Consider the following 16,554-nt stretch of genomic DNA (forward strand, 5'->3'; position numbering starts at 1 on the left):
CATTATTTTTGAATACAAAAATTAATACAGTCTCTCCTTATTATACATAACATATTTTACATAGATAAAACCACATACCTGCATCCAAAAGGAAATAAAACATTTGTAGAGAACATATGTTCTGAGATTCGTCGCCTCTTTCTACAACAGATGCACAATAGGAGGGACTGGGATTATCCGAGGAGCTAGCCATCGTTCACACATACAATAGCATACAAAATAGCATACAAAATGCAATTGCCATACTGACTGTAGGAAAGTCCACCAAAGCTTTTGCCAGAGAATTGACTGTTAATTTCTCTACACAAGCCGCCTCCAATGTCATTTTAGAGAATTTGGCAGTACGTCCAACCGGCCTCACAACCGCAGACCACGTGTAACCACTCCAGCCCAGGACGTCCACATCTGGCTTCTTCACCTGAGGGATCCTCTGAAACCAGCAACCCTGACAGCTGATGAAACTGAGGAGTATTTCTGTCTGTAATAAAGCCCTTTTGTGGGGAAGAACTCATTCTGATTGGCTTGGCCTGGCTCCCCAGTGGCTGCGCACTTGCCCTCCCAGTCCCATCCATTGCTGCACCCCTGCTCTCCCAGTCCCCACCCATGGCTGCGCCCCTGCCCAGTCCTGTGAAATCCATAGATTGGTGCCTAATGAATTTAATTCAATTGACTGATTTCCTTATATGAAATGTAACTCTGAAAAATCTTTCATTGTTGCTTGCGGCGTTTACATTTTGGTTCAGTATAGTTAACGAACTCTGCATTCTATACGGGTATGCCAATGGCCTGCTGCGATGCCCACTATATAGCGCTTTTCAGATCTATTCATATATTTAGCTACGGCAGATAGCTAGATCGGTGATGAGATGACCATTCAGTATGTAAACTAGCGGGCTTGGCCACCAATTAAATGGCTGGTCTTACCTTATCCTTGATCAGCATTTTGACTGTCGCATAAAATACGCTTTAAATCGATGTAAAAAAGACCTAATCCTGTCAAATTGAGCAAACCAGATTGTTCAATCTTTTTGATTCAACTTTATTTCCTGTGTAAGTCACTATTCTGTCCGCCCATCGTGTTTTGTGAGACGCTTTACAGACTACTTTATGGGGAAAAGATGTGACTATTACCATTTTTACTTTTAAAACCCCTAAAAATTCAAGGATGTTTTCAGACCAGGAAATACCAAAAGTGATGATGTTGGTAGGTTTTTAGGTCTATAATTATCGCTCCTTGACCTCTCACGGGTGTTCAGAATTAAGATGATTAGGATCAATTGGTCCATAAATATTTCTAGTTTGTAGGCACTTCTAGATCATTCAGTCATGTCACTCCTTTGGCAATGTGCAATTGTTTTGGCTGTCGTAGCAGCAAGCGCTGCCAATGAAGGTACGTCTAATAATGAACGCATAATATGATTATTGTAGCGCTGATACCATGTTAACTTGAATAGGCTACTTATCTCATGCTGACCGCCTAACAGACTAGCCAAATTGTGGTGTTGGCTCTTGAGATGTGAATGATGACATTATCAAATTTATATTTTTAGATTTTAATGTGGATTGTGAGAAACACTCCATTAAAGTGACATGGAAGGTCAGTCCAGAGTTGGTTGAACATGCTGCCCGTCTTTTCCTTGGACACTGTGTTCCGTCCACATTTTCTGTTCTTCCCACGGGAGAAGGGATGGCGACATTCCACTACAACCTCAATGGCTGTGCCATCAAGAAACGGGTAATGTCTAACTCTTGACCCAATGTATGCCATTTTGGATCCTGCGACGACTAATGCTTCTCCTTCTATTCCCCAGGTGACTGGCAAAAAACACATCTATTCAACCAGCCTGACTTACAGACCTAACCGAAAGCCCAAACCTGCTGCTATTAGTCACCATATTAAGTGTGTTTACATAAGGTAACCATCTATGCCAGGGGTACTCAACTCTTACCCTAAGAGGTCTGGCGCCTGCTGTCTTTCGGTTCTACTTTATCATTAATTGCACACACCTGGTGTCCCAGGTCTAAATCAGTCCCTAATTAGAGGGGAATGATTATTATTTTTTAAATGCAGTGGAACTGAGTTTAGTTTTAGGGCTCTATTGGGTGTAGTGTACTCTAGCTATGGTGTTGGAATCAAATCTTCCTAAGCCTTTGCCACCTTCATTATTAAACTAAACATTCCCCCTTGTATGTAGACCTGAGGGATGGATTCCCCCATTCCTTATCCCTGCCTATGGTAGTGCTGAGGGTCATGGAGGATTGGTTTTCCACATGGCACTCCTCAATGGTGAGTGACTCATACAACATCAATTATTGTAAGAATATGTTCAGGCTACTTACCTGGTAAAGAAATTCCTAGCAGAGGACACTGCCCGACGCTAGTTGAAACCTGTGGCTGTACAGTACGTATGAGCATTGCGCCCCTTCCCCTCTGTTGCATGTAGAAGACCTTACTGGTCTGGCTAAGAGCAGCCTGTTTCCCCTGGGCTCTTTCATCCCCATCTGGGCAGCAGTGGATCAGAAGGACCATCAGCCCTTGCTGCTGCTCTTGGAGGAGTGTGTGGCGGCCACAACACCAGAACTGCAGTCTGCGAGCCTGGTGTACCCCATCATCACCAACAAGGGGTTTGTACCAGACCTGGCTATGGCCATGTAGGGTGCACGTTTTGGTTTTTGACTGCCTAGCGCTAAACGGCCTACTCAAATGTTGAAAAGTATTGAATACATTTTAAAGTTAGCTTATTTGCTGGATGGAAGTTCTGTTTGTCTGCTCATTTGCACAATGCATTTTCAGTTGCCTTGCAGATGGGAAGACTGGGAACTCCAGGTTCCTGCCTAGGTACCACCCGTCTGCTATTCTGCTTTACCTGCAGTCCTTCAAGTTTGCCTTAGGCGAGGAAGTGAGTGGACCACAAGTTCTCGGTATGACTGGGTTGGTTTTCATACTGTAGCTCTTGACTGTTCTCTTATTTCACCCCAGGTGTATATTCATTGTAAGCTTGTTGCATGGGACCCTGAGGTTTTTGATATAGAAAAGAAGGCCTGCCACTACATTAAAGAGACTGGAGAGTAAGTATTGGTCACATAACTACCATAATGACATTAGTGCCAATGCAACAGCAACTTTTTTTATTCATAGATGGGAGCTGCTGGATGACCCGTCTCAAAGTGACCTCTGCAAGTGCTGTGACTCGAGTTGCAAGCCTCGGTTGAAGAGGGGTGTGGATTCAGGTATTTTGAGGCACTTCATTTCAAGCCTGACTAAACTGTAGTTCCATATTCATTTGAGCTGATGGGTTCTGATGGGACTGCAGCTTGAAGTAACTTATATATATTTTTCTCAGAACCCCAGGGCCTGGTTCAAAACTCTGTTCTTGGACCGCTCACAATAGTGGAAAACTCTGAAACCCGGATCCCCAGTGAATTTGTAAAATATCCTACTGTAGAACAAGGTTGGTGATTTTGGCATTGAAGACTATAGTTTACACTTGGCTTTTAATTGTATCAGCTTTGATGCCAAATGAACTTGAACCTGTAACCTACTCATCTGTCATTGTGTTCTGTATTCAGTTGACTGGTTGGTGTAATGGTCTGGAACACTTTGCTTGTCAGGTGTGTGTGTGTGCTGGTTATTTTACTGTAACATCCCCCAACGGCAATGAGATGCATGTTACTAACACTTCTTCAACCTGTTCCAGGGATGGCTGTCTTTTCTGTCTCTACAGCCATCTAATTGTAGGTGGCCTGAAGGGTGCATCACTTTCCACTATCCCCAGTATGGATATGAAGTCCTTTGACTTGAGCATGTTTCAATAAAATGAGTACTTTACAATGGTGTTTGTTTCTAATGGTTGTCAAAATGCTATGATCCTGATGAGATGTACCCTAAATCCAGTAGTGCGGTGCCGGTATCTACACAAAATAGCCAAGATGTGACCATCTGGTTGTAAGAAGATGATCTCAATGAGAGTGCTCAGTGTTCTGGACTTCCCAGTGTCCTGATTACTCTTGAACTGTAACACTTTCTTATTTTGGCATAATTAGTTTGCATGAACACCTGCTGTGGCTATCATTAGCAATGGTAACGCTATTTGAAAGATTGTCATAAGTGAACCTGGTTATTGTTGGCTATACTTTTCAGCAGTAGCCCACCCCAAGATCAAATTGACAAGCCAAGTTTAGAGATTGTAGGTGGCTGATGGCCATGCTTAATGGCTGTGATAGGAGGAAACTGAGGCTGGATCAACAGCATTGTACATAGTTACTCCACAATACTAACCAAAATTACAGAGTGAAGAGAAGGAAATCTGTACAGAATATAATATTCCAAAACATGCATCCTGTTTGCAATAAGGTACTAACGTAAAACTGCACAAAATTAGGTCAGAAGTAACTTTGTCCTGAATACAAAGCATTACAGTATGTTTGAGGGAAATCAAACACAACGCATGACTGAGTACCACTCTTCATACTTTCCAAGCATGGTGGTGGCTGCATCATGTTATGGGTATGCGTGTCATCGGCAAGGACTGAATATTTTAAGATCAAAATAAATGGAATAGAGCTAAGCACAGGCAAAATCCTAAAGGAAAACCTGGTTCAGTCTGCTGTCCAACAGACACTTGGAGACAAACTCACCATTCAGCAGGACAATAACCTAAAACACAAGGCCAAATATACACTACTGTTGATCAATAACCAATTTGACAGAGCTTGAAGAATTCTGTAGAGAATAATGGGCAAATATTGCACAATCGAGGTGTGGAAAGCTCTGAGACTTACCCAGAAAGACTCACTGCTGTAATCTCTGCCAAAGGTACTGGTACAAAGTATTGACTCAGGGTATGTAATTGAGATTTCATTTTCAATAAATTTGCAAAGATTTCTATAAACATGTTTTTACTTTGTCATTATGGGGTATGTGTAGATGGGTGATTTAAAAAATATATATTTAAACATTTTATTGAGGCTGTAACACAAAATGTGGAATAAGTCAAAAGGTACAAATACTTTCTGAAGGCACTGTAAGACTAAAACTGTTGAGCTAGCTAGCAGCTTGGTAACTAAGGCTAAACTGTTGGCTTGCTAACGTAGAAAACACATTTTACCTAACTAATTTTAGCTTGCATCACATTTAGTATTTAATCAGTTAATTAGACTAACTGGAAACAGGACATTAATGCACAAAATGAAGAACTATATTCAACTTTGCTTATTTGCTGCTCGCTCCTGCAGAATTTTGTACTTCCTATTCCTCCCTCACTTTTTCCCCAAACGTGTTTATTTTGCCTATCAAGTGACATGTCTACCTGCCTGCTCTCCGTTTGGTATTCCCGCCTCTTCTTTTTCATTGGTTGCCTGATGCAACCAATCATAATCCTTTCCGCTCTGAGAACGATTGAGTAGGTGAAACTCCTATGAGTGTTATGCTCATATAATGTAGGGTACAGTATGTGTTGGCTTCATCCACTCTGCAAAGGTGTTTTTTTCCCAGCTTTTAAGAGGACAGCAATAGACCCTCAATTATGATATCAGTGTGCTGAAATGCATTGGGATTTATATTTTAATAACAGCCAAATGTATCATGTAGCGTCAGTGTCATAGGTCTACAGAACATGAACTTTAAACCTGTCGTAGAGTACAGAGAACATACATGGCTTGTGGCCCTGGGAGAATAAATGATTTTTTACCAAATGTTGCTTAAAATTTGAGACTTTGCTTTTTGTCGTTATCGATGCAAAAAAAACTATGTGGGGTAAAAATTGAGAGAAAAAAGGAAACTTTCAACAGTAATGGCAATGTTGTCATAGTTTCCCTGTTGCCACTTATGTAACTGTAATAATCTGTTTACACTTTATTCAAATGATATCATTTTCACGTATGCACTGGCCAAAGATGTTTAAATGAGAGATGTCACCTGGTGGCAACAAATGTTGGCAACAAATGGAACCACAGGAAAAACACCTCAGAAATAATATTCAATTGTCCACATGATAGAGCCATATAAGAGTTATAAGGTAACATGAGTAAATTACATCAGTTATCAGTTGACCCCGCCTTCACATGGAGTTATCTGGGGATGTACTGTTACTTGCTTTGAGGATACAGAGGTAGATTGACACATGGTGGCTATCCTGCGGCGTTCATGTTCATAGATTCTCTCCTGTACTTCACTCGCAGTCCATTTCTCAGCAGACTTGTATTGGAATACTGCTGCCAGTTTGGGGTCAGGGCAGTATGTTACAAACATCCTAACGACATCGGAGTCAATCTTCTTTCCTTGTCTCTTAAGGCCCTCGTCAGCGACATCTACGGCCTTGTTCAATCGAACCCAATACTCCATAACAGCCTCTCCGGGTACAGGTTTAGTATTGTAAAAATCAGCCAAGGGCATGCATGAATAGGCCAATTCGCAGAATTTCTGTTTCAGAATGTCAAATACAATCTCTGGCTTCTTTGTAGGATCAACGGTTGTCTCATTGCGTAAATGTATCTTTACCTTGTCTCTTGGTTTGCCAGACTCACCCACAAACAGGACCAAGCCTGACCTGCTGAGGAGTGACGGACTCCATCCTAGCTGGAGGGGTGCTCTCATCTTATCTACCAACATAGACAGGGCTCTAACTCCTCTAGCTCTACAATGAAATAGGGTGCAGGCCAGGCAGCAGGCTGTTAGCCAGCAAAACTAAACATGGCGGTGTTCGCCTTAGCAATCTCACTAGGATAAAGACCACCTCCATTCCTGTCATTATTGAAAGAGATCATGATACATCACATCTCAAAATAGGGCTACTTAATGTTAGATCCCTTACTTCAATGGCAATTATAGTCAATGAACTAATCACTGATCATAATCTTGATGTGATTGGCCTGACTGAAACATGGCTTAAGCCTGATGAATTTACTGTGTTAAATGAGGCCCCACCTCCTGGCTACACTAGTGACCATATCCCCCGTGCATCCCGCAAAGGCGGAGGTGTTGCTAACATTTACGATAGCAAATTTCAATTTACAAAAAAAATAAAATATATTTTGAGCTTCTAGTCATGAAATCTATGCAGCCTACTCAATCACTTTTTATAGCTACTGTTTACAGGCCTCCTGGGCCATATACAGCGTTCCTCATTGAGTTCCCTGAATTCCTATCGGACCTTGTAGTCATAGCAGATAATATTCTAATCTTTGGTGACTTTAATATTCACATGGAAAAGTCCACAGACCCACTCCAAAAGGCTTTCGGAGCCATCATCGACTCAGTCGGTTTTGTCCAACATGTCTCTGGACCTACTCACTGTCACAGTCATACTCTGGACCTAGTTTTGTCCCATGGAATAAATGTTGTGGATCTTAATGTTTTTCCTCATAATCCTGGACTATCGGACCACCATTTTATTACGTTTGCAATTGCAGCAAATAATCTGCTCAGACCCCAACCAAGGAACATCCAAAGTCGTGCTATAAATTCACAGACAACACAAAGATTCCTTGATGTCATTCCAGATTCCCTCTGTCTACCCAAGGATGCCAGAGGACAAAAATCAGTTAACCACCTAACTGAGGAACTCAATTTAACCTTAGATGCAATACCCTAGATGCAGTTGCACCCCTAAAAACTAAAAACATTTCTCATTAGAAACTAGCTCCCTGGTACACAGAAAATACCAGAGCTCTGAAGCAAGCTTCCAGAAAATTGGAACGGAAATGGCGCCACACCAAACTGGAAGTCTTCCGACTAGCTTGGAAAGACAGTACCGTGCAGTACCGAAGAGCCCTTACTGCTGCTCGATCATCCTATTTTTCTAACTTAATTGAGGAAAATAAGAACAATCCGAAATTCCTTTTTGATACTGTCGCAAAGCTAACTAAAAAGCAGCATTCCCCAAGAGAGGATGGCTTTCACTTTAGCAGTGATAAATTCATGAACTTCTTTGAGGAAAAGATTAAGATTATTAGAAAGCAAATGACGGACTCCTCTTTAAATCTGCGTATTCCTTCAAAGCTCAGTTGTCCTGAGTCTGCGCAACTCTGCCAGGACTTAGGATCAAGAGAGACGCTCAAGTGTTTTAGTACTATACCTCTTGACACAATGATGAAAATAATCATGGCCTCTAAACCTTCAAGCTGCATACTGGACCCTATTCCAACTAAACTACTGAAAGAGCTGCTTCCTGTGCTTGGCCCTCCTATGTTGAACATAATAAACGGCTCTCTATCCACCGGATGTGTACCAAACTCACTAAAAGTGGCAGTAATAAAGCCTCTCTTGAAAAAGCCAAACCTTGACCCAGAAAATATAAAAAACTATCGGCCTATATCGAATCTTCCATTCCTCAAAAAAAAAATTGAAAAGGCTGTTGCACAGCAACTCACTGCCTTCCTGAAGACAAACAATGTATACGAAATTCTTCAGTCTGGTTTTAGACCCCATCATAGCACTGAGACTGCACTTGTGAAGGTGGTAAATGACATTTTAATGGCATCGGACCGAGGCTCTGCATCAGTCCTCCTGCTCCTAGACCTTAGTGCTGCTTTTGATACCATCGATCACCACATTCTTTTGGAGAGATTGGTCTACACTGACCAGTTCTGGCCTGGTTTAGATCTTATCTGTCGGAAAGATATCAGTTTGTCTCTGTGAATGGTTTGTCCTCTGACAAATCAACTGTAAATTTCGGTGTTCCTCAAGGTTCCGTTTCTCTTTTGAAGAACATATCAAGACCATTTCAAGGACAGCTTTTTTCCATCTACGTAACATTGCAAAAATCAGAAACTTTCTGTCCAAAAATGATGCAGAAAAGTTAATCCATGCTTTTGTCACTTCTGGGTTAGACTACTGAAATGCTCTACTTTCCGGCTACCCGGATAAAGCACTACATAAACTTCAGTTAGTGCTAAATACGGCTGCTAGAATCCTGACTAGAACCCAAAAATTTGATCATATTACTCCAGTGCTAGCCTCCCTACACTGGCTTCCTGTCAAAGCAAGGGCTGATTTCAAGGTTTTACTGCTAACCTACAAAGCATTACATGGGCTTGATCCTACCTATCTCTCTGATTTGGTCCTGTCGTACATACCTACACGTACGCTACGGTCACAAGACGCAGGCCTCCTAATTGTCCCTAGAATTTCTAAGCAAACAGCTGGAGGCAGGGCTTTCTCCTATAGAGCTCTATTTTTATGGAACGGTCTGCCTACCCATGTGAGAGACGTAGACTCGGTCTCAACCTTTAAGTCTTTACTGAAGACTCATCTCTTCAGTGGGTCATATGATTGAGTGTAGTCTGGCCCAGGAGTGGGAAGGTGAACGGAAAGGCTCTGGAGCAACGAACCGCCCTTGCTGTCTCTGCCTGGCCGGTTCCCCTCTTTCCACTGGGATTCTCTGCCTCTAACCCTATTACAGGGGCTGAGTCACTGGCTTACTGGGGCTCTCTCATGCCGTCCCTGGAAGGGGTGCGTCACCTGAGTGGGTTGATTCACTGATGTGGTCATCCTGTCTGGGTTGGCGCCCCCCCCTTGGGTTGTGTCATGGCGGAGATCTTTGTGGGCTATACTCAGCCTTGTCTCTCAGGATGGTAGGTTGGTGGTTGAAGATATCCCTCTAGTGGTGTGGGGGCTGTGCTTTGGCAAAGTGGGTGGGGTTATATCCTTCCTGTTTGGCCCTGTCCGAGGGTGTCCTCGGATGGGGCCACAGTGTTTCCTGACCCCTCCTGTCTCAGCCTCCAGTATTTATGCTGCAGTAGTTTATGTGTCGGGGGGCTAGGGTCAGATGGATATATCTGGAGTACTTATCCTGTCCTATTCGGTGTCCTGTGTGAATTTAAGTGTGCTTTCTCTAATTCTCTCTTTCTTTCACTCTCTCGGAGGACCTGAGCCCTAGGACCATGCCCCAGGACTACAGTGCCTTGCGAAAGTTTTCGGCCCCCTTGAACTTTGCGACCTTTTGCCACATTTAAGGCTTCAAACATAAAGATATAAAACTGTATTTTTTTGTGAAGAATCAACAACAAGTGGGACACAATCATGAAGTGGAACAACATTTATTGGATATTTCAAACTTTTTTAACAAATCAAAAACTGAAAAATTGGGCGTGCAAAATTATTCAGCCCCTTTACTTTCAGTGCAGCAAACTCTCTCCAGAAGTTCAGTGAGGATCTCTGAATGATCCAATGTTGACCTAAATGACTAATGATGATAAATACAATCCACCTGTGTGTAATCAAGTCTCCGTATAAATGCACCTGCACTGTGATAGTCTTAGAGGTCCGTTAAAAGCGCAGAGAGCATCATGAAGAACAAGGAATAAACCAGGCAGGTCCGAGATACTGTTGTGAAGAAGTTTAAAGCCGGATTTGGATACAAAAAGATTTCCCAAGCTTTAAACATCCCAAGGAGCACTGTGCAAGCCATAATATTGAAATGGAAGGAGTATCAGACCACTGCAAATCTACCAAGACCTGGCCGTCCCTCTAAACTTTCAGCTCATACAAGGAGAAGACTGATCAGAGATGCAGCCAAGAGGCCCATGATCACTCTGGATGAACTGCAGAGATCTACAGCTGAGGTGGGAGACTCTGTCCATAGGACAACAATCAGTCGTATATTGCACAAATCTGGCCTTTATGTAAGAGTGGCAAGAAGAAAGCCATTTCTTAAAGATATCCATAAAAAGTGTTGTTTAAATTTTGCCACAAGCCATCCTGGGAGACACACCAAACATGTGGAAGAAGGTGCTCTGGTCAGATGAAACCAAAATTTAACTTTTTGGCAACAATGCAAAACGTTATGTTTGGCGTAAAAGCAACACAGCTCATCACCCTGAACACACCATCCCCACTGTCAAACATGGTGGTGGCAGCATCATGGTTTGGGCCTGCTTTTCTTCAGCAGGGACAGGGAAGATGGTTAAAATTGATGGGAAGATGGATGGAGCCAAATACAGGACCATTCTGGAAGAAACCCTTATGGAGTCTGCAAAAGACCTGATACTGGGACGGAGATAAGTCTTCCAACAAGACAATGATCCAAAACATAAAGCAAAATCTACAATGGAATGGTTCAAAAATAAACATATCCAGGTGTTCGAATGGATAAGTCAAAGTCCAGACCTGAATCCAATCGAGAATCTGTGGAAAGAACTGAAAACTGCTGTTCACAAATGCTCTCCATCCAACCTCACTGAGCTCGAGCTGTTTTGAAAGGAGGAATGGGAAAAAATGTCAGTCTCTCGATGTGCAAAACTGATAGAGACATACCCCAAGCAACTTACAGCTGTAATCGCAGCAAAAGGTGGCGCTACAAAGTATTAACTTAAGGGGGCTGAATAATTTTGCACGCCCAATTTTTCAGTTTTTGATTTGTTAAAAAAGTTTGAAATATCCCAAAAATGTCGTTCCACTTCATGATTGTGTCCCACTTGTTGTTGATTCTTCACAAAAAAAATACAGTTTTATATCTTTATGTTTGAAGCCTGAAATGTGGCAAAAGGTCGCAAAGTTCAAGGGGGCCGAATACATTCGCAAGGCACTGTACCTGACATGATGACTCCTTGCTGTCCCCAGTCCACCTGGCCGTGCTGCTGCTCCAGTTTCAACTGTTCTGCCTTATTATTATTCGACCATGCTGGTCATTTATGAACATTTTAACATCTTGGCCATGTTCTGTTATAATCTCCACCCGGCACAGCCAGAAGAGGACTGGCCACCCCACACAGCCTGGTTCCTCTCTAGGTTTTGGCCTTTCTAGGGAGTTTTTCCTAGCCACCGTGCTTCTACACCTGCATTGCTTGCTGTTTGGGGTTTTAGGCTGGGTTTCTGTACAGCACTTTGAGATATCAGCTGATGTACGGAGGGCGATATAAATACATTTGATTTTATTTGAATGATGATCACTTATCTTTTCTGTACTTACTGGTGGCTCAAGTACTGGACCTGCCACTCTGTAGTTCTTCCCTAATGAAGCTCCCTATTTCCTGGGCTAGCTGAGTGACCAGCTAGACCATCTACAAGGGCATTTGGATTAACACCAAATTAAGGACTTTCATCCAATTTTTTTGTGGAGCAAAGCATGGGGGAACCTCCTGCACCTACACACTTTACAGGGGTTTGATCAGAGTATGAGAAAAACCTCCCCCTCCCAGCAGTGAATTTGGGTTCATCACCATTATAAGATGCCATGCCACTAAACCACTAATGTTACGTTAAAATGTCTGTTGGTGAACACACTTCTATGTTGGTTAACTATAAACAGCGCTCTCAATACATCGTTGTAAGAAAAAAAATAAACAGGAAAAAAGACTGTAGTTCCGATTTTTGCCACAAGGCGGCAAGAGTACCTCAATGATATAATTAGTCTCTAGAACAGCAGCGCCGCGGTGATTGAGCTGACGTCGTTCAACGATGAATCCGGGTCTAGAAGGCACCAATGTAACCGGTGCTATATTGCACCGCTGTAACTCCGCGTTGTGTGTGGTTGATTGAGACTATAGACGTGGACTTTGGAGATCAGGTAGTTTTAATTAAGCAGAACTCACTCTCTGCATCTTGCATCTGCATCCAAAAGGAAATAAAACATTTGTAGAGCACATATGTTCTGAGAATCGTCGCCTCTTTCTCTCAGTGCATCAAAATGATTTTTGAATACAAAAATTAATACAGTCTCTCCTTATTATACATAACATATTTTACATAGATAAAACCACATACCTGCATCCAAAAGGAAATAAAACATTTGTAGAGAACATATGTTCTGAGATTCGTCGCCTCTTTCTACAACAGATGCACAATAGGAGGGACTGGGATTATCCGAGGAGCTAGCCATCGTTCACACATACAATAGCATACAAAATGCAATTGCCATGCTGACTGTAGGAAAGTCCACCAAAGTTTTTGCCAGAGAATTGACTGTTAAGACCACGTGTAACCACTCCAGCCCAGGACATCCACATCTGGCTTCTTCACCTGAGGGATCCTCTGAAACCAGCAACCCTGACAGCTGATGAAACTGAGGAGTATTTCTGTCTGTAATAAAGCCCTTTTGTGGGGAAGAACTCATTTTGATTGGCTTGACTTCCTTATATGAAATGTAACTCAGAAAAATCTTTCATTGTTGCTTGCGGCGTTAACATTTTGGTTCAGTATAGTTAACGTTAGCGAACTCTGCATTCTATACGGGTATGCCAATGGCCTGCTGCGATGCCCACTATATAGAGCTTTTCAGATCTATTCATATATTTAGCTACGGCAGATAGCTAGATCGGTGATGAGATGACCATTCAGTATGTAAACTAGCGGGCTTGGCCACCAATTAAATGGCTGGTCTTACCTTATCCTTGATCAGCATTTTGACTGTCGCATAAAATACGCTTTAAATCGATGTAAAAAAAAGACCTAATCCACACTTAGTGTGGTACTGTGAAATTGAGCAAACCAGATTGTTCAATCTTTTTGATTCAACTTTATTTCCTGTGTAAGTCACTATTCTGTCCGTCCATCGTGTTTTGTGAGACGCTTTACAGACTACTTTATGGGGAAAAGATGTGACTATTACCATTTTTACTTTTAAAACCCCTAAAAATTCAAGGATGTTTTCAGACCAGGAAATACCAAAAGTGATGATGTTGGTAGGTTTTTAGGTCTATAATTATCGCTCCTTGACCTCTCACGGGTGTTCAGAATTAAGATGATTAGGATCAATTGGTCCATAAATATTTCTAGTTTGTAGGCACTTCTAGATCATTCAGTCATGTCACTCCTTTGGCAATGTGCAATTGTTTTGGCTGTCGTAGCAACAAGCGCTGCCAATGAAGGTACGTCTAATAATGAACGCATAATATGATTATTGTAGCGCTGATACCATGTTAACTTGAATAGGCTACTTATCTCATGCTGACCGCCTAACAGACTAGCCAAATTGTGGTGTTGGCTCTTGAGATGTGAATGATGACATTATCAAATTTATATTTTTAGATTTTAATGTGGATTGTGAGAAACACTCCATTAAAGTGACATGGAAGGTCAGTCCAGAGTTGGTTGAACATGCTGCCCGTCTTTTCCTTGGACACTGTGTTCCGTCCACATTTTCTGTTCTTCCCACGGGAGAAGGGATGGCGACATTCCACTACAACCTCAATGGCTGTGCCATCAAGAAACGGGTAATGTCTAACTCTTGACCCAATGTATGCCATTTTGGATCCTGCGACGACTAATGCTTCTCCTTCTATTCCCCAGGTGACTGGCAAAAAACACATCTATTCAACCAGCCTGACTTACAGACCTAACCGAAAGCCCAAACCTGCTGCTATTAGTCACCATATTAAGTGTGTTTACATAAGGTAACCATCTATGCCAGGGGTACTCAACTCTTACCCTAAGAGGTCTGGCGCCTGCTGTCTTTCGGTTCTACTTTATCATTAATTGCACACACCTGGTGTCCCAGGTCTAAATCAGTCCCTAATTAGAGGGGAATGATTATTATTTTTTAAATGCAGTGGAACTGAGTTTAGTTTTAGGGCTCTATTGGGTGTAGTGTACTCTAGCTATGGTGTTGGAATCAAATCTTCCTAAGCCTTTGCCACCTTCATTATTAAACTAAACATTCCCCCTTGTATGTAGACCTGAGGGATGGATTCCCCCATTCCTTATCCCTGCCTATGGTAGTGCTGAGGGTCATGGAGGATTGGTTTTCCACATGGCACTCCTCAATGGTGAGTGACTCATACAACATCAATTATTGTAAGAATATGTTCAGGCTACTTACCTGGTAAAGAAATTCCTAGCAGAGGACACTGCCCGACGCTAGTTGAAACCTGTGGCTGTACAGTACGTATGAGCATTGCGCCCCTTCCCCTCTGTTGCATGTAGAAGACCTTACTGGTCTGGCTAAGAGCAGCCTGTTTCCCCTGGGCTCTTTCATCCCCATCTGGGCAGCAGTGGATCAGAAGGACCATCAGCCCTTGCTGCTGCTCTTGGAGGAGTGTGTGGCGGCCACAACACCAGAACTGCAGTCTGCGAGCCTGGTGTACCCCATCATCACCAACAAGGGGTTTGTACCAGACCTGGCTATGGCCATGTAGGGTGCACGTTTTGGTTTTTGACTGCCTAGCGCTAAACGGCCTACTCAAATGTTGAAAAGTATTGAATACATTTTAAAGTTAGCTTATTTGCTGGATGGAAGTTCTGTTTGTCTGCTCATTTGCACAATGCATTTTCAGTTGCCTTGCAGATGGGAAGACTGGGAACTCCAGGTTCCTGCCTAGGTACCACCCGTCTGCTATTCTGCTTTACCTGCAGTCCTTCAAGTTTGCCTTAGGCGAGGAAGTGAGTGGACCACAAGTTCTCGGTATGACTGGGTTGGTTTTCATACTGTAGCTCTTGACTGTTCTCTTATTTCACCCCAGGTGTATATTCATTGTAAGCTTGTTGCATGGGACCCTGAGGTTTTTGATATAGAAAAGAAGGCCTGCCACTACATTAAAGAGACTGGAGAGTAAGTATTGGTCACATAACTACCATAATGACATTAGTGCCAATGCAACAGCAACTTTTTTTATTCATAGATGGGAGCTGCTGGACGACCCGTCTCAAAGTGACCTCTGCAAGTGCTGTGACTCGAGTTGCAAGCCTCGGTTGAAGAGGGGTGTGGATTCAGGTATTTTGAGGCACTTCATTTCAAGCCTGACTAAACTGTAGTTCCATATTCATTTGAGCTGATGGGTTCTGATGGGACTGCAGCTTGAAGTAACTTATATATATTTTTCTCAGAACCCCAGGGCCTGGTTCAAAACTCTGTTCTTGGACCGCTCACAATAGTGGAAAACTCTGAAACCCGGATCCCCAGTGAATTTGTAAAATATCCTACTGTAGAACAAGGTTGGTGATTTTGGCATTGAAGACTATAGTTTACACTTGGCTTTTAATTGTATCAGCTTTGATGCCAAATGAACTTGAACCTGTAACCTACTCATCTGTCATTGTGTTCTGTATTCAGTTGACTGGTTGGTGTAATGGTCTGGAACACTTTGCTTGTCAGGTGTGTGTGTGTGCTGGTTATTTTACTGTAACATCCCCCAACGGCAATGAGATGCATGTTACTAACACTTCTTCAACCTGTTCCAGGGATGGCTGTCTTTTCTGTCTCTACAGCCATCTAATTGTAGGTGGCCTGAAGGGTGCATCACTTTCCACTATCCCCAGTATGGATATGAAGTCCTTTGACTTGAGCATGTTTCAATAAAATGAGTACTTTACAATGGTGTTTGTTTCTAATGGTTGTCAAAATGCTATGATCCTGATGAGATGTACCCTAAATCCAGTAGTGCGGTGCCGGTATCTACACAAAATAGCCAAGATGTGACCATCTGGTTGTAAGAAGATGATCTCAATGAGAGTGCTCAGTGTTCTGGACTTCCCAGTGTCCTGATTACTCTTGAACTGTAACACTTTCTTATTTTGGCATAATTAGTTTGCATGAACACCTGCTGTGGCTATCATTAGCAATGGTAACGCTATTTGAAAGATTGTCATAAGTGAACCTGGTTATTGTTGGCTATACTTTT

General features: G+C 42.5%; 2 protein-coding genes across 2 annotated transcripts; both read left to right on the forward strand.

Annotated features, from left to right (window-relative positions):
• Positions 1–1,256: 1,256 nt before the first annotated feature.
• On the forward strand, positions 1,257–3,832 carry LOC116374844 (uncharacterized). Its single transcript, XM_031830292.1, has 11 exons — positions 1,257–1,390; positions 1,551–1,735; positions 1,812–1,915; positions 2,196–2,287; positions 2,445–2,625; positions 2,795–2,900; positions 2,981–3,069; positions 3,140–3,231; positions 3,345–3,452; positions 3,571–3,612; positions 3,699–3,832. The coding sequence occupies exons 1-10, from the start codon at positions 1,327–1,329 to the stop codon at positions 3,585–3,587; spliced, it is 1,038 nt and encodes a 345-aa protein (XP_031686152.1). The 5' UTR covers positions 1,257–1,326; the 3' UTR covers positions 3,588–3,612; positions 3,699–3,832.
• A 9,835-nt stretch (positions 3,833–13,667) lies between these two features.
• On the forward strand, positions 13,668–16,248 carry LOC116374846 (uncharacterized). The gene is made up of 11 exons (XM_031830297.1): positions 13,668–13,806; positions 13,967–14,151; positions 14,228–14,331; positions 14,612–14,703; positions 14,861–15,041; positions 15,211–15,316; positions 15,397–15,485; positions 15,556–15,647; positions 15,761–15,868; positions 15,987–16,028; positions 16,115–16,248. Exons 1-10 carry the CDS (start codon positions 13,743–13,745, stop codon positions 16,001–16,003), a joined length of 1,038 nt encoding a protein of 345 aa, XP_031686157.1. The 5' UTR covers positions 13,668–13,742; the 3' UTR covers positions 16,004–16,028; positions 16,115–16,248.
• The last annotated feature ends 306 nt before the right edge of the window (positions 16,249–16,554 follow it).

The sequence above is a fragment of the Oncorhynchus kisutch genome, linkage group LG1 (assembly GCF_002021735.2).
Source record: "Oncorhynchus kisutch isolate 150728-3 linkage group LG1, Okis_V2, whole genome shotgun sequence".
Classification (NCBI taxonomy): Eukaryota; Metazoa; Chordata; class Actinopteri; order Salmoniformes; family Salmonidae; genus Oncorhynchus; species Oncorhynchus kisutch.

Coding starts and splice junctions, on each gene's coding strand:
- LOC116374846 (XM_031830297.1), top strand. CDS start 13,743: ATGTCACTCCTTTGGCAATGTGCAATTGTTTTGGCTGTCGTAGCAACA. Junction 14,152..14,227: donor GCTGTGCCATCAAGAAACGG/GTAATGTCTAAC, acceptor TCTATTCCCCAG/GTGACTGGCAAAAAACACAT. Junction 14,704..14,860: donor CCACATGGCACTCCTCAATG/GTGAGTGACTCA, acceptor TGTTGCATGTAG/AAGACCTTACTGGTCTGGCT.
- LOC116374844 (XM_031830292.1), top strand. CDS start 1,327: ATGTCACTCCTTTGGCAATGTGCAATTGTTTTGGCTGTCGTAGCAGCA. Junction 2,901..2,980: donor AGTTTGCCTTAGGCGAGGAA/GTGAGTGGACCA, acceptor ATTTCACCCCAG/GTGTATATTCATTGTAAGCT. Junction 3,232..3,344: donor GAAGAGGGGTGTGGATTCAG/GTATTTTGAGGC, acceptor TATTTTTCTCAG/AACCCCAGGGCCTGGTTCAA.